Consider the following 23,513-nt stretch of genomic DNA (forward strand, 5'->3'; position numbering starts at 1 on the left):
ATGTCAAACCCCTGAGGCTAAAACAAACTTTTCCTCAAGTCTCTTCCACGAGTTGCTGAGAGGCTCAGTGAGGTGCAATCTCTCTTCCAAGGTCCTGGAATCTCTCTCTCCATTCCACCTTCTTACAAGAAGTTAGAACAGCAAGGGCTGTCATTCCAATGTCATCAAACTCATCTTCTCGCCCTCACCCCTGAAGTCCAGCCCTGCTTTCCTGCAACAGGTCTTAAGGAGGAGAAATGAGAGGCAGATGAAATTTGTTTCCCATCCCATTGCAATATTCTCAGGCTGAGTGTGTGTGTGTGTGTGTGTGTGTGTGTGTGTGTTGGGGGCGGTGGTGGCAGGGTGTGTGTGTGTGCATGCTCAGTTCTGTCCTACTCTTTGGGACCCTATGGACTGTAGACTACCAGACTGCTCTGTCCATGGAATTTTCCAGGCGAGAATACTGGAGTGGGTTGCCATTTCCTCCTCCAGAGGATTTTCCTGACCCAGGGATTGAACCAGAGTCTCCTGCCTTGGCAGGAAACATTCTTTACCACTGCACCGCCTGGGGTGGCAGGAGATGGATACAATTACAGATCTTTACGGTCACAGTCTCTATGTCTCATCCAGACGGTCTGTCTTGTTCAATCTGCAGGCAGAGGAGGGTGAGTATCAACCTTCCATGTGGCCTTCACCTTTAATTACACCACTCTACTCATCAGAAATGGATTTGCTGGTGGCTTAGCCATAAAGAATCCACCTGCAAGGCAGGAGACAGGGACTTGGTCCCTGGGTTGGGAAAATGGCCCCTGGAGAAGGAAATGGCAACCCACTCCAGTATTCTTGCCTGGAGAATTCGGTGGACAGAGGAGACTGATGAGCTACAGTCCATGGGGTCACAAAGAGTCAGACACGACTTAGTGACTAAACAACAACAATTCATCAGAAATACAGTCCATGAATTAAAAAGAAGATGCCACAGTTCTGACCATGCAGAGATGTGCCAAGAGGACCTGAAGGCAGTGCACCTGTGTGACTGTCTCCAGTGTGATCGTTTCAGCCACCAGAGCTGATCCCAGTGTCCACCTAAGAATGGTTCTTCCAGCTTCCTAATACCCTGCGGTGAAGCTCAAGATGGTAATCTCATTATCTCCTTAAACAATTCCCAGTTTAAATCTCCAAGAGGTTTAGCTTTGTGTCTTGACAAGCCACCAGAGCACGCTTACTTACTCTAGGGATGCTATTGACAATTTAATACCAGGGAGTGGTTAATTAAAGAGGCTTCGGGGAGAACAGCATTGCCAGATGGCACTGCAGAGAACAACAGGGTTACCAGAAATGAGCTTTGTTCATTAATTTTAGCTGTGAAAGCCTGAAAACCTTTCAGGTCTAGCTGGGTGGGGACTGAGAAAAGATGTGCTAACTGCTCACATGGCAATACAAGCTGAAATCGAGGAGGTCACAAGGACCCTCCTTCAACGATCTGAGACCAAGTTATACGCTTATGCCCCCACCGATTCAGTGAACAGATACTTTGTTCTGTAGACTGGGAGGCACTATGGCAGAGTGAGGATGCAGAAATGGACCTGGTCTCCTGGCACTTAGATTCTCCTCTGCAAGGACTGATCATTAATCAAGAACAGTCTGGAAAGAAGAAGTGAAAATTCTGCTATGAGTGAAATTCACATTGTCCTTGTACCAGCCATTACTTAATTAAAACAATCCTTTAATATTTACAAAGGGCAGCAGTTCTACGCAGGGTTCTCTTTTGAGCACAGTAAAGTCTGACACTTTCCAGCCATTCAGGAACCTTCTAATTAAACTGCAGATAAATTTTGAACCTACAAAATGTTTCAAAATCACAGGATGTTAGTGTTGGAGGGATGTAAGGGCACTTTTTTAGGGAAATGCGCATCAAAATCACAGTGAGGTATTTCTTCAAACCCACTAGAATGGCTATTATTGAAAAAGTGGAAAATAACAAGTGTTGATGGGGAGATGGAGTAACTGGAACCCTCCTACACCAATGGTCAGAATATAAAACAGTGCAATCACTTTGGAAAATAGTCTGGCAGTTCTGTAAAAGGTTAGACATAAGCTTGTCTATAATCTAGCAATTGCAGTCTTGGGTATATACCCAAGAGAAATGAAAGCATATGCCCACACAAAAATTTGTATGTAAATGATCAGAGCAGTATTACATATAATAGTCAAAAAGTGGAAACAACAGAAATGTACATCAATTGATGAATGGATAAATAACATAGGACATGTCCATACAATGAAATATCATTTGGCAATAAAAAGGAAGGAAATACTGATCCATACTAAGACACAAGGGAAGTTTGAAAACACTGCTGCTGCTGCTGCTAAGTCGCTTCAGTCATGTCTGACTCTGTGCGACCCCATGGATGGCAGCCCACCAGGCTCCCCCGTCCCTGGGATTCTCCAGGCAAGAACACTGGAGTGGGTTGCCATTGCCTTCAATGCGTGAAAGTGAAAAGTGAAAGTGAAGTCACTCAGTCGTGTCCCACATGTAGCAACCCCATCGACTGCAGCCCATCAGGCTCCTCAGTCCATGGGATTTTCCAGGCAACAGTACTGGAATGGGGTGCCATTGCCTTCTCCGTTGAAAACACTATGCTAAGTGAAAAGAGCCAATTGCAAAAGACCAGATATTATATGATTCCATATACATGAAACATCCACAATAGGCAAGTCTATAGAGACAAAAAGATCAGTAGTTGTCTAGGATTAGGAGTTGTGGGGGAAAAGGGGAGTGGTTGCTAATCAGGTTTTTTATGGGGAGTGATGATGTAGTCTAAATTGTGTTAATGGTTTCACTGTGAATATGCTGAAAACCACTGAACTGGGCACTTTAAATGGGTGAATTATATATGTATATATCTCAATAAATCAGATTTCATAACATATATAAAGCTCTGACCCAATCCATGCATTTTACCAATGACTTTTAAGATATAAATGCCAAGTTATAAATAATTTTTGAAGGAAATCTTTCTAAAATGCATGACTCACTTCTCATATTCTTAAAGAAATATGCAGAAAATCTTAGCGCTTTTGATGACTCGGGGTCATGTGAGAATCAATTACTGTACCTGCTAGATACTGATGCACTCAAGTACCACATAAACTTATGCTTCCCAGGCCACTGTGGTTTGAGTATTCATCTGTCTCTGTCATAGCTTTCTATGTCTTTCTTTTCGGCTAATGCTGTTAATTTCTTGGCTACTGTCAGTGTATTGTAAAGTCTATCTCTAACCTGCTATGTATGATTGCAGAGAAACCAGAAAATCAAGTCTGTTAAAGCTGTGAGTAAGTGTAAGTAAACAGACTCGAGAGAGTCCAGGAAGTACTCCAAGTGTAAAATGCACGAGCATTTCTAACTTGATCTACTTTCCAACACTGATTTTTGGTGGCTCAGAAGTGTTTGTTTCCTTCCAGATTCTCATTTGTCTTCTGGGTTATGGCTGCCAAGATGCCTGAAGTGATGATTGCTGTGATCAGCAGGAACAGCCAGATGTAATATCTAATTGGGAAAAGAGATTCAAACTTCACAAATATATAAGTATTCAAAATATTTTATCTGTCTGGTGCCACTCAGTTTGGGGGCATGGTGCCCTTCTTTATCACTAAGGAGAGACTGTCAAACTCTTGAGCATGGGAGCTTTTTTTTTTTTTTTTTAAAAATATCTTAACTCTGGATCAGGTAAAAACAATATCTTACTTAAGTTGGTTTATTTTACAAAACATATCACGTATTTAACGTTAAGTTAACCAATAAGAACGATGCTGTTTTGATGAACATAAAGACCGGAAAACTGTCATTTCTGGATGACAGCTGCACGGGAACCTCAGCATCCAGCTTATCTTTGCACTTTCTTTAGATTACACAATATGGAGACAAATTTGAGTCAGACAGTAGGCGTGAATCCTAACTGGTTTTGCAGCAGTTCTCCCTACAATCTCAGAGATTTCTTGAATCAAAACTGATGCAGTAGCTTGAAAAGATTTACTGGAAATGTATCACAAAAAGCTGAGTAATAAAATATCTAACAGCTCCTCAGTTTACTTGTAATAAACATTTAAAAAAAATCAAACAAAAAGCCTCTAAATCTTATACATGCTAAAACTCCAAGACAACATAATCAGGACGCAACAGGTTATCCATTTACATGTGAGAGCATTTGCCAACCAAATATGCCTGAGCCTTGCCCAGAATTTGATGGAGTGTGGTAAACGTGTGCTGAAGTACCAGCTTATGCAAGTTTATGTGATTATGTGGGCATAAACACACAGGCCAAATTTCAAAAAATACTTCAGGGCTGCACACGTGCCAATCAAAGGTCTCTTTTTAGAAATTCTGAAGTTTATTCTAGGGTCTATAAAAAATGCAGCAGCATTGTAACAACGAATGTTAAGGGCATAGGTGCTGTGCTAGGAGCTTCACAGGCAGTATTTAATTCTCATAACCTAATGAGGTAGGCATTGTTATTATGATCAATTTACAGATGACAAAACTGAGGCTCAGAGAGGTTAATGAGCCCACCCAAACATTAGTGAAGTGATCTTTAGCTTTTTAATTACAGCTTTTAAATAAATAAAAGCATTTTTTATTGAAGTATAGTAGATTGTACAATGTTGTGTTAGTTTCAGGTGTTTATACACACACACACACACACACATATCCTTTATTTTTTTTTGGCCATGCCATGCAGTATGTGGAATCTTAGTTCCCGACCAAGGCTTGAATCCGTGCTCCCTGCATTGGAAGCACAGTCTTAACCACATGAGTGCACTTCTATCAATAAGAATTCAATGATGTTTAACTGATCTGATCCCTAGGAATGCCTGACAAACAAGAGTGATACTGGATAGATTCAGGATTTTTTTTTTCTCTTTCGTGGCTAACTTGAAATACAGGGTCATCGGTGGAGAGATTGCCTGGAATCACAAATCTCTCACAAATTTCAGCAATATCCTTCTTGGCTCAACCCTGAACCTAGCACCTCCAGATTGCCAGGCCTGAGCTCAGACCTACATCCTACTTGTCTATATCTCCAATGTGCGTGCTAGCTTGCCTGTTCCCACCCTACTGACTTCAGAAGAAAGAAGGGTGGAATTCTTTTAAGACTGTTCCTAATCTCTCAATCAGGGCTTCCCTGGTGGTTTGGTGGTGAAGAATCTACTCGCCAATGCGGGAGACACAAGTTCAATCCTTGGGTTGGGAGGATCCCCTGGAGAAGGAAATGACAACCCGCTCCAGCATTCTTTCCTGGGAAATCCCATGGACAGAGGAGCCTGACAGGCTACAGCCCATGGGGTCGCAGAGTAAGACACAACTGAGCAACTAAACGACAACAAACCTCTCAAGCTCAAGACAAAAACTACATAGGAGATACCAGATGCTTCTATCTCAGTGATTTTGGAGTGATCCCAAAACTTCTGTTTTGGGGCCCAGGACTATTTTATCCCAAGAAAGGTTTCAAAATCTCAGACCATGAAGATATGGTTAAAAAATAATGATAAACAAATAATAAAAGGTACTGGCCAAAAAAAAAAAAAAAAAAGAAGGAATCCTTCGGGGCAACACCATATCAGATTTTCATCTATCAAAAAATGGGATGTAACAATTTTAATCATGGTTAGATAACTGAATTTATTCATCTCATTGTGCATCATAAAATACTATTTTCTCAATTGGATATAATACATCGTTAATGTTTTTAGCAAATAACAGATTATGGCTATTTTTTTTTAAAGCATTCTTATCCTTTAAACATATATATGAAAATATCTACCATTGAAATGATATGATATCTGAGATTTGCTTCAATATCATCCAGTTTGGGAAGGGAATATTTGCATGTAATAGCCAAAATAAAATACGATTGGACATGAGTTGATGACTGAGCTGAGTTTGGGAGGGGAACATTTGCATGTAATAGCCAAAATAAAATAAGATTGGACATGAGTTGATAACTGAGCTGACTTTGGGAGGGGAAGATTTGCATGTAATAGCCAAAATAAAATAAGATTGGACATGAGTTGATAACTGAACTGAGTGATGAGTACTTAGCAGTTAGTTACACCATACACTCTAGTTTTGTATAATGTTTGAAATCTTCCTAAATAAAAAGATTTAAAAACAAAAATCCCAACACTCCAAATACTTCTTCAGGACAGTGAGAGAATAAATGGCACAATGAGTTGCCTTTGGAGTAAAATGCAAATGGGGATGAAATGGAGAAGTCCCTTTTTTGCCTGAGAGATCCTGTTTTGGAAGCAAACTTACATACCAAGTTCTTTTTCCTCCTGGCTGGGACAAATTTCAACCTGCCCACTCTAACCAGAAACATGAAATGAAGATAGTCTGGCAACTCCACCCTGCTGTTTCAGCACCAGTAAATTCTAAATCAACTTAGAAATTCTAAATCAGCAAGGCTCAACTGGGGCTGGATTTATACCTATTTAAAGAAGTTGGCTTAAAGTTCAACATTCAGAAAACTAAGATCATGGCATCTGGTCCCATCACTTCATGGCAAATAGATGGGGAAACAGTGGAAACAGTGGCTGACTTTATTTTTGGGGGTTCCAAAATCACTGCAGATGGTGACTGCAGCCATGGAATTAAAAGACGCTTACTCCTCGGAAGGAAAGTTATGACCAACCTAGACAGCATATTAAAAACAAGAGACATTACTTTGCCAACAAAGGTCTGTCTAGTCAAGGCTATGGTTTTTCCAGTGGTCATGTATGGATGTGAGAGTTGGACTGTGAGGAAAGCTGAGCACCGAAAAATTGATGCTTTTGAACTATGGTGTTGGAGAAGACTCTTGAGAGTCCCTTGAACTGCAAGGAGATCCAACCAGTCCATCCTAAAGGAGATCAGTCCTGGGTGTTCATTGGAAGGACTGATGCTGAAGCTGAAACTCCAATACGTTGGCCACCTCGTGCGAAGAGTTGACTCACTGGAAAAGACCCTGATGCTGGGAGGGATTGGGGGCAGAAGGAGATGGGGACGACAGAGGATGAGATGGCTGGATGGCATCACCGACTCAATGGACATGGGTTTGAGTAAACTCCGGGAGTTGGTGATGGACAGGGAGGCCTGGCGTGTTGCCATTCGTGGGGTCACAAAAGAGTCGGACACGACTGAGCGACTGGACTCAACTGAACTGAAAGAAAAATTATATTGTTCTCCAATCCACAAGCAATGAGAGTGTAACTCAAAATTTGTTATTCAAATAAAAGCAATGGTGAATTATGAAAGAAGTATAAAGAAGTCCAAGGTTATGATTTTCCTATGACTAATACCTGGGTGCAAACATATATGTATACACACTTACACACGCACAAAGACACGTATGTTATCGTCTCCTTTCCTTGATTCCCATGCTGCACTGCTGGCACTAACACTACCCGCTTGTCCTACCTGCTCGGTCATCCAACACTGAGCCCAAAAGCGTTAGTCACTCAGTCGTGTCGGACTCTTTGCGACCCCATGGACTATAGCCCTCCAGTCTCCTACGGAATTCTCTGCAGGCAAGAATACTGCAGTAGGTTACCATTCCCTACTCCGGGGGATCTTCCCGAACAGGGAGCAAACCCAGGTCTCCTATATTGCAGGCAGATTCTTTACCATCTGAGCTACCTGAGCGCAACTATTCTATTTTTTAGATTTTTTTCTGTGGGGGCCATTTTTAAAGTCTTTTTGAATTTGTTACAACATTGCTTCTGTTTTATGCTTTGGTTTTTGGCCATGAGGCATGTGAGATCTTAGCTTCCTGACTGGGGATAGAACCTGCACCCCCCTCATTGGAAGGCAAAAGTCTTAACCACTGGACCACCAGGGAAGCATGTGTGCATGCTTGCTCAGCCATGTTCGACTCTTTGTGATCCCAAGGAGTGGGGCCCACCAGGCTCCTCTGTCCATCGAATTTTCCAGGCAAGAATACTGAAGGGGGTTGCCATTTCCTACTTCTGTCAGGGAAGTCCCAAGCCTAACTATTTTTGATGTAGAAATTTCAGAGGGAAAAAGGAAAGCAGATAATAGTTGTTCATCTAAAATCCAAGGGGGATTTGCTCCAGAACATCAACCCCTCCCCACCAAGTGGATACCAAAATCTTCAGATGCTCAAGTCCCTTATATAAAATGGCATAGTATTTGTATACAACCTACTTGCATCCTCCTGTATTCTGGGGATAGAACCTGCACCCCCCTCACTGGAATGATCTCTAGACTACTTATAATACATAATACAATGTAAATACTATGTAAATAGTTGCCAGTGCATGGCAAATTCAAGTTTTGCCTTTTGGAACTTTCTGCAATCCTTTTCAAATATTTTAATAGAATCTGTAGTTGGTTGAATCTGCCGATACAGAATATGCAGGTACAGAGGGTTGACTGTATGTGAGTCTAAATTCTACCCTTATATTACAGTGGGTTTTCAAACATTTGTAGAATACTTTATTTCCTAAGAGTGAGGCTCCATCATCTAATGTCTCATCTTCTGATACTGTCCTAAGTAGCAGAGGATATATTGAGCTTTTTCTTCCATTCTCTGCCCCCAAAGCTGTGATAATTCAGTTTGTATTACTGCTGCCCTCTGGGACTTTTTTCTTAGTGACATGTGACCCATATTACAGTCAGTGGTAAATATTTAACAACTGGATCTCTGAAAATAAAGCCCTGATTTTCAACATTTGCCAATTTCCATTGTGCAAATACACCCATTGTAGCCAATTTCAAGCTGTCAATACAAGGACACTGACTGCAGAGTTGGGATGTAATGTACACAGCTAGCTCCCAGAGCCTGTAGTAGCCAGTTCCAGCACACCACTCGAACTCCTGGTTTGTCCAAGATGGTTCTGGCATCTTTATTAATGGTACCCTCTACCACCCTGTAAGACTGCTGATGCAAAGGAGACATGGACATTTTGCACATAGTAGGGGAAGGAGAGAGTGGAATGATATGAGAGAATAGCATTGAAAAGTAATGCTCAAAATTCTCCAAGCAAGGCTTCAGCAATACATGAACCGTGAACTTCCAGATGTTCAAGCTGGTTTTAGGAAAGGCAGAGGAACCAGAGATCAAATTGCCAACATCCATTGGATCATCAAAAAAGCAAGAGAGTTCCAGAAAAACATCTATTTCTGCTTGAATGACTATGCCAAAGCCTTTGACTGTGTGGATCACAATAAACTGTAGAAAATTCTGAAAGAGATGGGAATACCACTGTCTCTTGAGAAACCTGAATGCAGGTCAGGAAGCAACAGTTAGAACTGGACATGGAACAACAGACTGGTTCCCAATAGGAAAAGGAGTACGTCAAGGCTGTATATTGTCACCCTGCTTATTTAACTTATATGCAGAGTACATCATGAGAAATGTTGGGCTGGAAGAAGCACAAGCTGGAATCAAGATTGCCGGGAGAAATATCAATAACCTCAGATACGCAGACGGCACCACCCTTATGGCAGAAAGTGAAGAGGAACTAAAAAGCCTCTTGATGAAAGAGAAAGAGGAAAGTGAAAAAGTTGGCTTAAAGCTCAACATTCAGAAAACTAAGATCATGGCAACTGGTCCCATCACTTCATGGGAAACAGATGAGGAAACAGTGGAAACAGTGTCAGGCTTTGTTTAGGCTCCAAAATCACTGCAGATGGTGACTGCAGCCATGAAATTAAAAGACGCTTACTCCTTGGAAGGAAAGTTATGACCAACCTGGATAGTATATTTAAAAGCAGAGACATTACTTTGCCAACAAAGGTCCGTCTAGTCAAGGCTATGGTTTTTCCAATAGTCATGTATGGATGTGAGAGTTGGACTGTGAAGAAAGCTGAGCGCCGAAGAATTGATGCTTTTCAACTGTGGTGTTGGAGAAGACTCTTGAGAGTCCCTTGGACTGCAAGGAGATCCAACCAATCCATCCTAAAGGAGATCAGTCCTGGGTGTTCATTGGAAGGACTAATGTTGAAGCTGAAACTCCAATACATTGGCCACCTCATGCGAAGAGTTGACTCATTGGAAAAGACCCTGATGCTGGGAGGGATTGGGGGCAGGAGATGGGGACGACAGAGGATGAGATGGCTGGATGGCATCACCGACTCAATGGACATGCGTTTGGGTAAACTCTGGGAGTTGGTGATGGACAGGGAGGCCTGGCGTGCTGCGATTCACGGGGTCGCAAAGAGTCGGACATGACTGAGCGACTTCACTGAACTGATATACATTACCAACAGGTAAAATAGATAACCAGTGCAAGTTCAATGTATGATGGACGGAACCCTAAGCCAGTGCTCTGTGACAACCTAGAGGGGTGGGATGGGAGGGAGGTGGGAGAGGGGTTCAAGAGGGAGGGGACAGATGTATACCTAGTGCTGATTCATGTTGCTGTATGGCAAAAACCATCAAAATATTGTAAAGTAATTATCCTCTAATTAAGAAAAATATAAAATAAATTTTAAAAGACTGCTGATGAAATATTATGTGGTCACTGCAAAGAATAAATCACATTTTGGCTACTTCTTCACAGTAGAAAGCTTCCATGAAAGGAAAGAAGATGTGATATCTCCCTGACCAAACTCATGCTATCTTCCTTCTAAATACATAGTATCTCTTTAGATGTTTCTCATCATATAAAGGTAGCTGGGGAAATAGGAATGGTGAACAGTTTTAACTATGTTCAAGCCTTCTGACTCATACACACAATTTCAGGACTTAAGGTACTGCCATAGCATAGGAGTAGAATAAAGTCATGTAAAAGGCTACACTATAGCTTGGAATCACATGAAACCAAATACCACACTCAGAGTCTAGCACGGTGCCTTGGCTCAAAGGAATAAAAACTGACTGACCCCTGTGCGACCCATGGGGAGTATTAAATCTGAGTTTTCAAGGTCACCCAGGTCAATACTTATCTAATCTCCTTTTAGTTCAGTTCAGTCACTCAGTCGTGTCTGACTCTTTGCGACCCCATGAATCACAGCACGCCAGGCCTCCCTGTCCATCATAAACTCCTGGAGTTTACTCAAACTCATGTCCATCGAGTCGGTGATGCCATCCAGCCATCTCATCCTCTGTCATCCCCTTCTCCTCCTGCCTCCAATCCCTCCCAGCATCAGGGTCTTTTCCAATGAGTCAACTCTTCACATGAGGTGGCCAACGTATTGGAGTGTCAGCTTCAGCATCAGTTCTTCCAATGAACACCCAGGACTGATCTCCTTTAGGATGGACTGGTTGGATCTCCTTTATGACAATCCAAAAGAAGTCATCCTATAGTCTAAACTTTAATACTTTCTGGTAACTCAATATAACCTGTACTGAATCACGTGGGTGAAGGAATCTGTCAGGTGAGAGTGTGGCTCTTGGTTCTTCAAAGGGTGGGACCCCAAGCAAAAGTCAAAATAAAATAGCTATCTTTAAATATCTATATAAGATAAATTAGATGTGCTGTGTTGTCAAGGAACACAGGGTAGAAAATGTGAGATGCATTCTGACTAGTGTAAGGAACGATATCTAACATCAACCCCCATAATTTCTATTGAGTGCCAATGTTTTGATGGAAGACTCACCATACTGCTGAATCTCAAGTCAACTGAGACTGAGCTTCAAGTCAACTAAGTCCATCCCTGTCTCTTTCACTCCTGGACTGCCTACTTCACGCTTTAAAGCAGTTGTTTTTCCGTAAGCCCCAGGATTCCCAGTAACTGGCATCACCTAAGCTGGCCTCAGCTTACAGAGGTCCATGCAGGTCCAGAGTGTTCCAAGCCTCTATCTAAAGTCCTGTGGCCTCAGATTCAGCATAGAGTCAAGATCAGACATCACCAGAAGGTTTATATTCTGGCCTTGCAGGCAACAAGTGCCCAGAAGTATCCACCTCATCTTCTGCCAGAACAAAGTTTGCTAGGCAGAGGGTTAAAAAACAACACCTAAGCACTGGATACGGCTGTTATGAATTCTGAAGCCTTCTTCAATTTGTGCAGCTTTTATAAAGGAAAAGTGCTCCCTTTCCTAATCTTTCTCCTCTCCATGGTCCCTATTTGCCTCACTCAAGGGCTGAGATATCAAATGGTAAAAGATCAAAGGAAGATACTTCCTGTTTTAAAAATAACTTTGTCCTGACACTAGATTAGCAGTAACATAAATTACACAGCTTTCTTATTCACAGGCTTGCCAACATCATTCTCAGGCAGGGCCCGCTCCTACTTGGTCTCAAGAGTTGCCATGGAGCCATCTATGAAAGTGACAGTGAGATAAAGACATGACACAGCCATGCGTCCTGCTTCCAGAAACCTAAGAAGGAACTAAGGAAGCTTCCATTTAGGAGATGATGTCAGATCAGGTTGGAGGATACCCTGAAACCCTGTCCACAAAAGTACTCAGTCAGAGCAAGATGGGTTGATGAGAATCCTGAGATTTCAGAAAGATTCAAAAGCCTCTGCGACTAAATAATAGCAAGAAAATTAATATTGAATACCTTTTATAAATAGTAGCTACTATGAATAGTAAAATATCTTTAACTCTGCATGTTATCAGGATACAGGCATTCTACTATACAAGACCTCACCTACATTTCCCACATTTGGTACTCGAAACCAGTAAGATGTGTGTGTGTGTGCTAAGTCCGTTCACTTGTGTCCGATCCTTTGTGACCCTGTGGACTGTAGCCTGCCAGGCTCCTCTGTCCACGGGATTCTCCAGGCAAGAATACTGGAGTGGGTAGCTATTTCCTTCTCCAGGGGATCTTCCTGACCCAGGGATGGAACTCACATCCCTTCTGTCTCCTGCATTGGCAGGTGGGTTCTTTATCATTAACGCCACCTGGGAAGCCCCATTTTCCACATTTGGTCCTCACCACTGGTAAGACAGAGGCCAGTTATTTGTAATCAACAAAGTGAGCCTCTGAGAACCTAAGCAACTCAACTGAGACTGCGCTGTGAACAAGTAGTAGAATGAGGCTCTGAATCCAGGTCTGGTGACTCCAAAGCTCCTTCCACTCTAGAACACTACCCATTCATCCTGGGAATCCAAGGGGGTCCTGAGTCTGGTCTCCTGGCCCAGCAGAGTCCAAATCTAAGCTCAATTTTCCCGAGTCCTAGAGTCCTCGCTCCGTTTCTTGGAGAAGGATAAACAGAAATTTATTCCTCACAGTCCTGGAATCCAAGACTAAGACACTGGCAGATTCAGGGTCTGGTGAGCTCAATTCCTAGAAAGCTGTCTTTTTATTTTTTTAAGCTTTTTATTTTGTATTGGGGTATAGCCAGTCAACAACGCTGTGATAGTTCCAGGTGACCAGTGAAGGGACTCAGCCATACATATACATGTATTGATTCTCCCCCAAACTCCCCTCCCCTCCAGGCTGCCACAGAACATTGAGCGGAGTTCCATGGGCCATACAGTAGTTCCTTGCTGGTTATCCATAGATAGCTGTCTTTTTGCTTTTAACCTCTAGAGAATTGCTGGTTATCCATAGATAGCTGTCTTTTTGCTTTTAACCTCTAGAGAATTCTCTGGGCTCGTCCTCATGACCTAATCACCTCCCAAAGGCCCCACCTCTTAATACCATTATCTTGAGGGCTAGGATTTTGATATCTGAATTTTGGGCGGACACAAGAAATAAATCTAGAGTAGGACCTATCTCATAGGAAGCTGGGAGTGCTGCATGAGATAATCCATGTAAAATGTTTCGGTTCCTGGCACAGAATAAGTGTCCCTTAACATCGGCTGTTACCTCCACACACACATGAATAAGTTTTCTGCCAAAGGTGAACCAACTGTACACACCGATCTCTTCAAGTTTTACAGAACACACTTCCTTTTCCCAAAATAGTAGGCTTAATGTGGCAGAAAAGAAAGGCAGCTAGCTGAAAATGGAGGTGAACTTGGCTTTGAATTTTGGTTCTGCCATTCACTGACTTCAGGTAGGTTGCTTCAATTCTTCAGGCCTTTCTTTCCCCATTGTAAAAATCGAGTGTGGGAGTGGTGACCACATACTCTTGTAAAGACACATAGAGAGCAATGGGACACACAGCTGTTTCAATCATGGCTAAGTTAGTTACTTGGTCAATCAAAGTGACCGCTGGAAGTACCCACTATTGTCATAAATCTTTTCACCTTCTTTCTAAACTATACAGAATCTGTTACAGGCACAGATCATTATTTTGATGTAACTGCCTCTAAAAATAACACTCCCTTACCCCTTGGAATCATTGGCTGCTTTCAAATACATTCCCAAGGAGAAAACATAGTCATACATACACACATACAACTAGCCAACTCTAAGCATCTAAAAGATCTCATAAATTAAGTAATGAGGTACCAAGCTTGACAACTGCACTATGTAGAGGAAAGGTCTACTTAGAAATTCTGAGCACCCTATCTGATTCAGAATATTGTCATCTCAAGGTGAACACTGACCTACTACACAGTGAAGCTAAAGCATATAATTAAATGTAATTAAATGTAATGGAAGTCAAACCTTGATTGCTTTTCATGGTAATTGGTTTGTATTAAAACATATACACACACACTATTAAAAGTCAGGCTATCACACACATTAAAAAAAAACAAAAAACAAAAAACCAACCCCAAACCTGTTGATTAAAACCAGTACTCTTGTTTCCTGACTAATTATGTCTCCAAAAACCATGCTGGATTTTGTTTTATACCCTTGTTGAATGTCCCACATGTTAAAAATTAACAGCACTCTTTCCGTCAAAAGTTTTGGTTACTGTGCCAAACAAAATATGTTTTGTATTAACGTTGAAATTCACTTACTGGCCTTTTGGGAAAAAGTGGTATTCAGGTCCCTAATGAATCCTGACACCTGATTTAACCACTTAAGACAATGAACACTTGGGCCCTTAAATTCATAAATCTTTAGTCCAAATGTGCATTGTACAGTTCATAACTTCATAACTTCATTGACAAACTTAGAAATAAGACCACATCCCAGAGGTAGCAATTCTAGAGCGTTCCCCTGCTTTCCATCCTAGTCTTTTGTTCTTGATTTGCAAAGCTTCTCCACCATCTACAAGTTCTAACTATGTTTTAATAAAAATGCATATATCGTCACACCGTTCCAACCAGAAAATTCTACCTATTTATCTTTATATCTTGGTTTTTCCATTAGCCCAATTCAGAAGTTGCGGCAATTCTAGGTGCCAAAGCTAAATATTTAGAAAAGTGAAGACTTACACTTTGTCAATGGTGGCTAGCGAAAACTGGTAATAGATTTGTGTTTCTTCAGTTTATACCCCACAAATGTATTATGTGCATAAGGAACTCTCACCCATTTTCTGTTCACGTTCTATCTTGTTGATCTCAGAATCTGGAACGTCTACTGGGAGGCTGCAGGCACTGCTCCAGCCCTTATTCCTGCTTGTTGAAGAGGGCAGCTCACATCCTCCAGTCTTCTGATGACACTCAAATATTTGCCTTTCTACAGCCTAGTGTTTGGCAGCTCAAACAGTCATCTCCTTTGCATTTTTCTCCTCTCTTCACTAGTGTGGCTCATCTACAAGTATCCTTAGAATCTAAAATATCCAGGATTTCAAGGCAACAGCTGTATACTTTTTTGTGCCATTTATCTTCCTTCTTTAAAAAGTGTATATTCATAAATTTCATTAAAAATAAAGAGCTATATACAAAATTGTTGCTGCTGCAGTGTTTATGATGTTTAGAGACTCAAGCTGCAGCCTAAAGCTATTAGAGACAGGTTAAATAAATTATGGTATATCTATATAATGGAATATTGGGAATGTAATACAACCACTACGAATGATGCTTTAATGCTGTAAGAAAATGCTTTCACTAAGATTTTCAAATAAAAAAGGGTAAGTTGGGAGTTTGGTTTTGATATATACAGTACTACATTTAAAACAGAAAATCAACAAAGACCTACTGTATAGCATTGCTGGTGTTGTTTAGTTGCTAAGTTGTATCTGATTCTTTTGTGACCCCGTGGACTATAGCCCTCCAGGTTCCTCTTTCCATGGAATTTTTTTTCAGGCAAGAATACTGGAGTGGGTTGCCATTTTCTTCTCCAGGGGATCTTCCTGACCCAGGGACCAAACCTGTGTCTCCTGTGTTGGCAGGCAGGTTCTTTATCATTGACTCACATGGAAGCCCACTGTATAGCATAGGGAACTGTATTTGATACTTTGTAATAATTTATAATGGAAAAGAAAATGAAAAGGAATAGATATATGTATATGTAAAACTGAATCGCTTTGCTGTATATCTGAAACTAATACAACATTGTAAATCAACTATGGTCCACCATAAAATAAAAATTTTTTTAAATCTTATCTTAGTGTGATCCAAAATTACCTTCAGCACATGGCAAATTTAAACAGCCATCTTCTCTGAGTGATGGTATTTGTGAGTACTTCTTCCTGCTTTGTTTCCTCCATTTCATATTATGCAATATTTTTATTGGAAAAAGGGTGTTGGAAGTAACTATGGGACTAGGAGTATCATAGATAATCAAATAAAACTTTTGGCTTTCTTATATTAGCCAACTCCCACCTTTTTTTAAACAAGAAAGTCAATCTGAGGTGTCTCTGTCAGCTCAGTCTCTTGTCCTGTGTGTTAGTGGTGGACAGTGTTCTGCACAGTGTGATAACGACTGGCATTTGTCAAATAACTGCTATGTGCCAAGCAGGAATTCACGTTTTTTTATATATATATATATATATATATATATATATATATAATCTTATTTAATCCTCGCATCAACCTGATCACATAGTATGATCAGTTCCATCTTATCAATACTGAAACTGAAGCACAGAGGTTAAATAAGTAGCCCCAGGTCACCCAGATGCAATTTAAACTCAAGCCCTCCAGAGTCTGGATAACTCCACCATTTACAAACATTGGCTTGGCATTAGGACTATAAAATTAGTTTCAAAATATTTGGGAAATGATCTGACTTCATAAGGTGCTACTTACATATGCTTCAAAGAATCAGAACACGAAGGAGCATTCAAAAGGACTCTCCCTATAGAGACCTTAGCGAGACTCCATTGAAGGGCTTTCCCCTAGTCTGTCCCGCGGATGGAAATGTCTACTTTGATGAGAGGGTGATGATGTCACTTGTACCTTTTTCGTCAACATTAATCAAGTATTCATGCATCCAAGTTGCAAAGCATATGAAAGAAACTATCATCTATAACAAGACTTCCAACTTAATTGGGGAGATAAGACCAATAACATGCAGGGAACAATCAGCACAAGGCAAAAATAAAAACTTTTTAAACGATAATAAAATGCTAAGCCATGTGGTAGACTAGATGACTCGTGTAGAAGTTATGTAGGAAGAACTGTCAGCTCTTTAGTATCTTAGCACTTTGAAAGCACAAGAAACAATCCTTGAAGATCATTTTGTGGACTCCAGCATTCCAAGAGATCTAACTTGGTCGAGGCCACATAGTTGCTCAGCAGCAGAGACAGGTAAAGTAACCAAGGAGGCTTAATGAAGCAGTTAAGTCTTGGAAGAGCTTTTCAAGGAAAAGCACAGTGAGTGAGGTGATGGACAAGATTTCCTGGTTTAACAAAATCAACCTGCCACTACTCTACACAAGATTGTGAATAGTCCTTGTACTGAGGGATTAGATTTAATTTTTTTAAATAATCAAAAACTACTGAATTGCCTATTTCATTGCATGCATTGTTTTCAGACATGCAGTATTTCAAAGTGTATTGCACTCTACCCAATATATTACCAAATAGAAACACATCTACCCACATATGCATTCCAGGTGCCTATCTGAGAGAAGTGATACCTGGCTGTCCTAAAACACTTCTGGTTCAGATAGAAGCAGGAATCTGAAGTTGCAGACTCTAAGTAGGAAATAGTTATTTGTCCAATTTTGATGATTTTATCAACAACACACTCAAATTTCATTTAAAGCATGTAAATACCCTGTAATAATTGCTTATGTAAAATTTATCAGTCATCAGAAAATAGAAATATACTTAAGTCTAAGTAGATTTGTTTTAGATTACCTAAAAATCAACTGATTGGGCAATTTTTTTTTTTTTGTAAAAAGATACTATACTTGAATATTAATACACAAGGTATAAGGATCCTAAATTAAACCTAATTTCAACTAGGAAATTTTGGTAGTGAACACAGCAGATGTGGCTTAGAAAATGTAAAATTTATTTCAGAAATGTTTGTTCAAATTTGAGAAAAAAAATAGGCTAATGAAACACCAATTTTGATTAATTCTTTTTAAAAGTTGATAAATAAGTATGATCACTAAACTTAAAATACCTATGGCTTTCATTAAAAAAAAAAAAAAAATACAAAACCTACTTCAACACCTGACAAAATACACAGGCATAAAGTTATACTTTCTTATATTCTAAATAATGCTTCCAGTGGATTTTCAAGCAAAAGTTAAGGCTCAAGGTTATTTCTCTGCCTTCCTGCAGAGAAAATTGTTAAGAGAGTATATTTTCAATTCCTGGAAAATTATTTCAAGAGGTATGATACACTCAAACATAGACCATTTATGCTAGCAATACTAAATAAAAACTCAAAGCAGTTCTCTTTTGTTGTATTTTAGCTATTTACATTTTAAATTCTAACGTAGTTTGTTAAAGTAAATCAGAGAAATAACTGAAATGTGGCTTCAAAAGAAGTAAAACAAGTTAATCAATCATAAATAATCAATACTAATGCATAAGTAAAGTCATTTTCTAACAAGGTCCAAAAACGAAAGAAAACAGAAATTCAGGTTTTAGATGCCTTCCTTACAACCCTACCTATCTGCCGTATGAGTTCAAAGTTCCCGACAAGAAGTTAACTTTGAACCTGAACATTTCAGACTTACAAACCACAAGTATCAGAGTTATTGCGTCCCACAGTTGGGTTAAAAAGCTTCCCAAAGTCTCAGAGACTTTAACTGAATGCAGAAAAGCTAAGAGTCTAAGATAATAAACAGAAACAGCAAAAAGTGAAGCTGCCAAATATCAAGGTTTTACAGACGAACCTAAAGCATATCTAGCAATTTCCCTGTATGAAACAGAATAAATAACCTATATGCAAATATTCATGTTTGAATGCAATCACGTTACTAGCATGCATTCTACTTACTTTGCTTTTTGCCATTTATAAGCTTCATTAGGGAGACCCAGAAAGAGGTAGCAAGTTGAATGAAGTTCGGCTCAGATAAGAAACAGCTGTAAAATTGATCTACAAATTTGCATCTCAGAACATCCAGCCGGGGAGAGACTCTTGACAAACTAAGATATATACAAGCTTTAGATTGTGAAACAACGCATTTCAGCTTTCTGCACTGTATATTACTATTGGAAACCTCAACTCTACCTCCCCATTCTCCGAATTAAAAAAAAAAAAAAAAAAATTCCACCTCCAATCTTCATTGGTCCACATAGTTCCGGCCCACATGGTATCAGTGGGTGTGTCCCTGCCAACAAGTCCTCTCATTGGTTGCGAGGAAACAGCCTCTAATAGGCTGTGATTTGGGGGGCTGTCAAACTCCACGCCTCCAGACCTAGCGCTCGCCAATAGACCCAGGGAGCTGGCGGCTCCTCTGCGATTCAAAGGGCAGGCTGACTGCCTGAGCGCCAACCCCAGAAAGATGAGCTCTCAGAAGAGAAAAGGACGAGGATAAGGGCGACGGCAGCTCAGGCTCTCCCCCCACCGCTGCCCGACTCCTACTCCCGGACCCCACCAAATGTTGACACACGTGCATTTTCCCACCGACAAATTAGTAAGGCGGCCAGCGTGTTTGCCTGCCATAGAGCGGTTACCGAGGAGCAGCTCAGGAGCCGAGTCCAATCGGCCCATTCTACAGATGGAAGCAGGAAAGGGATCTGTAGCGCCTGGCGCCCCTGGGGAAAGAATCAGTCCCGTGCGCCCCCTCAAAGCCGTCCCCCGACAGCCGGGGCTGGGATGCCCCGGGCGCGCTTAAGTGCCTGTCCTGCCGCTCCCGGGGGTCGCGCCCCGCTCCCCTCCCTGAGAGACTTACGCGGCCTGTTCTTCCTCCCGGAGTCCATCCTCCTCCGCAGCCGGCATTTCTTGGCGGGGGAGTCGTGCTGAGGGGGCGGCGGCTGTGGCTGGAGCTCTGGCTGGAGCGGCAGGCGCGGGGGTGCCGCGTCGCTGTCGCCCGGGGGGCCCCGGCTGCAGAGGCGCGACGGGTGGAACCCGTTGTGCAGCAGCCCGTTCACGGCTGCAGCGCCGACGCCGGCGGGAGTCCCCGGGGCGTGCGGGGCCGAGCGCTCAGGCTGCCCGCCGTGGTCGCCCATGCCAGAGGCTGGTGGGGCGGCGCGCGGGCCCCGGCTCAGGCGGCCTCGCTGGAGGTCATTCTCGGGCGTCTTTATTTCCCCGGATCCTCCTTGCGGCTTCCGATTCAGCAGCCGCAGAGCCGGCGCCGGGGGATGGCGAGTCGGGCGCTCCTCCCCTCCTCCCGCCGGCGTTCCCACCTCCTCCACGCCCTGCCCCCCGCGCGCCGGCCCCCCGGTCCCCGCCTGGAGCATGCCCGCTCCCGGCGCGGAATCGGGGATCCCCGCGCACCCCCAGCCGGGGCCCCCAGAGCCCGCCTTCCCCCGCTGCCCCAGTCGCGCGACTTCAAACGAGGCTTCCTCGCCTCCCAGACCTGTCCCCGCTACTGAGCATGCCCAGTCCTGCCCGCCACCGCCGAGCTTCAACATGGGGACTGAAGTTCTCCGGCTTCGCAAAGAAGAGATGGGCGGGTTGGGCTTTGTATGGCGGAGCAAGCCGAAAAGGGACTGGGCGAGGCCGGCGTGAGCAGAACGAGCAGCTTCGGGAGGAATGCGGGGGGGGGGGGGGGGGGGGAGACAATAAATATTTGTAGAGGTTTGGGTTTGCTAATCCTGTCCGCACTGAGCTAGATAGCTTTGCAAGGTCATTCACGTTGTCCCCTCCTCCCTGAAAGCTTTGTGAGCGTCTGTGTGTTTCTCTGGGTTTAGTTAAGTGACCAAACTACTCACAGGCACGAGGGGAAGGAGGAGAACGATTATTTATAGACAGGTGGGCGGATTTGGAGAGGGAGGGGAGTGTAATTTCTTTGCTGGCACTCACAGACACCATGTGGCCTCGTGGAGTTGTCTTTTACAGGGAGGAACCTAGGAATACAGTGTAAGGACAGTGAAGGACAGAGATGGAGGCGGGATTAACCGGTGCTGGAAGAGACCAAGTAAACAGAAGCAGTCCCAAGCTATAAAAAGCACTTTCCTCACCCACAAAGGACGCTGAAGAGACAATGTCACCCTATTTATAGAGTAAGGAGTTGCCTGTGTTTTCAGAAGGGCATGCAGCATCGCAGGGGAGACGGCACCATAACCCTGGAGTCAGAGCGGGATTCAAACTCCAACTCCCGCACCCAACAAACCGTGAGAAACTCATTGCTCAAGCTAACACACCTGGTGACAGGAAACAGGACTGGGCATGCTCAGTAGGCAGGACAAATTTGGGTGCTGAGGACCTTCCCAAAGTTGTGCAATCCTTGAGGCCTCAGCTCTTGACTCTAACTAGAAACTGTCTTGAGGAATCTATCTGCTACAGTCCTGATGCACAGTAAATGCCCCAAAGAGCTGGTTATCCTTATTACACTGTTATTATTAGCAGATCACCCTTCATTTCCAACAAGGGGAATAAACCATACTCACAGTCATGTTTATTGTGTAATTTACTGTGTGTGATGTTCTCCATCATCTGCATTTATTTAATCTACAGAGGAGTCAGAGGCCTCAGAGCACTCAGTAGCAGCCAGAGGCCTGCACCTGAATGGGAATTCCTTGCAGCAGAGTTTGATCTGGAATCAGCTTTAGAACCCATGACCACTCGAGTGCACAGGTCCCTTGACTCCTTTTTTTCAGATAAGAAAACTGAGCCACAGAGGGATGGCTGAGGTTATTAAGAACAAAGCAAAGAATAAACTAGGCGGTTAAATGATAAAGAATCCACCTGCCAATGCAGGAAACACAGGAGACTCGGGTTCAATCCCTGGGTGAGGAAGACCCCCTGGAGAAGGGCACGGCAACCCACTCCAGTGTTCTTGCCTGGAGAATCCCATGGACAGAGGAGCCTGGCGGGCTAGTCCACATGGTTGCACAGAGTTGAACACGACTGAGCTTGCATGCACATTAAAGAATAAACCTTAATTCTCCTACCTTTGCTTCCCTGACCCTATCATATTATTGAAAATATGAAGGAAAAACCTAGGTGACCTGGCCCCTACCTCACCTTGAGCTCCTGATTCTCCCTCTACAGAGCGGCCTTTCAGTTCCTCAAACACACGAACATCCCTTTTCATCTGCTGTGTTCCCTTGCGTGTTCCCAGGTGTCCTTGTTTACTAGATTCCAACTCAGTCTTCAGATCTCTGCTTCAACCTCTTAAAGTAGCCTTCCCTGACCCTTAGAACAAGATTAGAGCTCCCTCCCCCTACGCTTGAGCTTCATGACTCTATCAGTTTGTAACACCACTGTGGGGGTATAATAGGACATCACTGAGTTGTTACAGTGATAAAACGAATATATATGTAAAGTGTCCAGCCCATCATAAGTGCTATAGAAAAAGTTCAATATTATTTGATTGTGCATCTCCCCCTACTACACTGTAATCTCCATTAAGGCAGATGACTCTCTTTCATAACTGTATCCCTAGGAAGCTCTTGGTAATTATTTGTGACTGAATAAATGACTTGGGTGATATTTCCCCGGGGTGTCTCTCACTTTCTATTGTAAATTTGCTAAAAACAAAACGCCTGGATTGTTACTCCTAAATATTCAAATATAAAGCTTTCAAATTCTGACATAATTTAAGCTCAGTAGTTTAGGAAGCACTTTACAGCAGAAATGCAGAGAGTAGATTTAGCAATGCAGTGTATCCAAGGACATATCCTCTCCAGCATGATTCCCGGGCATGGTGAGGAAGGCCTGAGCCAGGTGGCTCAGACCCAGGTAGGGCAGGAGCACTGGTACTGGGGACAGAACATCCTCTACCTGCTTTCCTCTCTCATCTTTGCTCTGGGTGCCTTGAATCACTTATAGTGCCTTGCATGTGATAGAGAGGAAGCCAGGTGGCATATCACAGGTTTATGGGGTGCATGGGAGTGGGGGGGGGCTTGGGGAGACTGTGGTTCAGAGGTGTAATTTTGAGGTATGAACTGTCATGTGCTGCAGCAGGGGAGTGGAACAAATAATGTTTGGAAGAGAGGGAGGGAGGAAGAACCCACAAGGCACTCTCTCCCTCTGTTCATTCATTTATTTACCAGTCATTTATTATGAGTGCGCTATGTTGTAGGCAGTAAAATAAATGCTGGGAGTAAGTACAAAGTTAAAACAAATGGCTTCATTGCCCTCCAAGGGCTTACAATTCATAGAGACAGACAGAGACAGAGAGATAAGTCAATGATTCTCCATCATCTGGGTACATAAGAATAACCTAGGGAGTTTTTCCTTTTAAACTTCTTGTTGAAAATAACATACATACAAAAATATATACA

At 42.5% G+C, this 23,513-nt stretch overlaps 1 protein-coding gene across 5 annotated transcripts in view; it reads right to left on the minus strand.

Annotated features, from left to right (window-relative positions):
• PANK1 (pantothenate kinase 1) overlaps positions 1-23,513 on the minus strand; it is a 102,143-nt gene that overhangs the window by 35,593 nt on the left and 43,037 nt on the right. Inside the window, exon 1 of one of the 5 annotated variants that reach the window (XM_061162156.1) lies at positions 20,015-20,711. The exons of 2 other annotated variants lie outside the window; for them this stretch is intronic. In XM_061162156.1, coding sequence (XP_061018139.1) covers positions 20,015-20,696 — 682 coding nt within the window. In that variant the 5' untranslated portion in view covers positions 20,697-20,711. Of the gene's footprint in view, positions 1-19,116; positions 19,345-20,014; positions 20,712-23,513 lie in introns of those variants that run through there. 2 more of the 5 variants (XM_061162160.1, XM_061162157.1) reach the window with 2 other exon arrangements.

Source organism: Dama dama, chromosome 15 (assembly GCF_033118175.1).
Source record: "Dama dama isolate Ldn47 chromosome 15, ASM3311817v1, whole genome shotgun sequence".
Taxonomy (NCBI): Eukaryota; Metazoa; Chordata; class Mammalia; order Artiodactyla; family Cervidae; genus Dama; species Dama dama.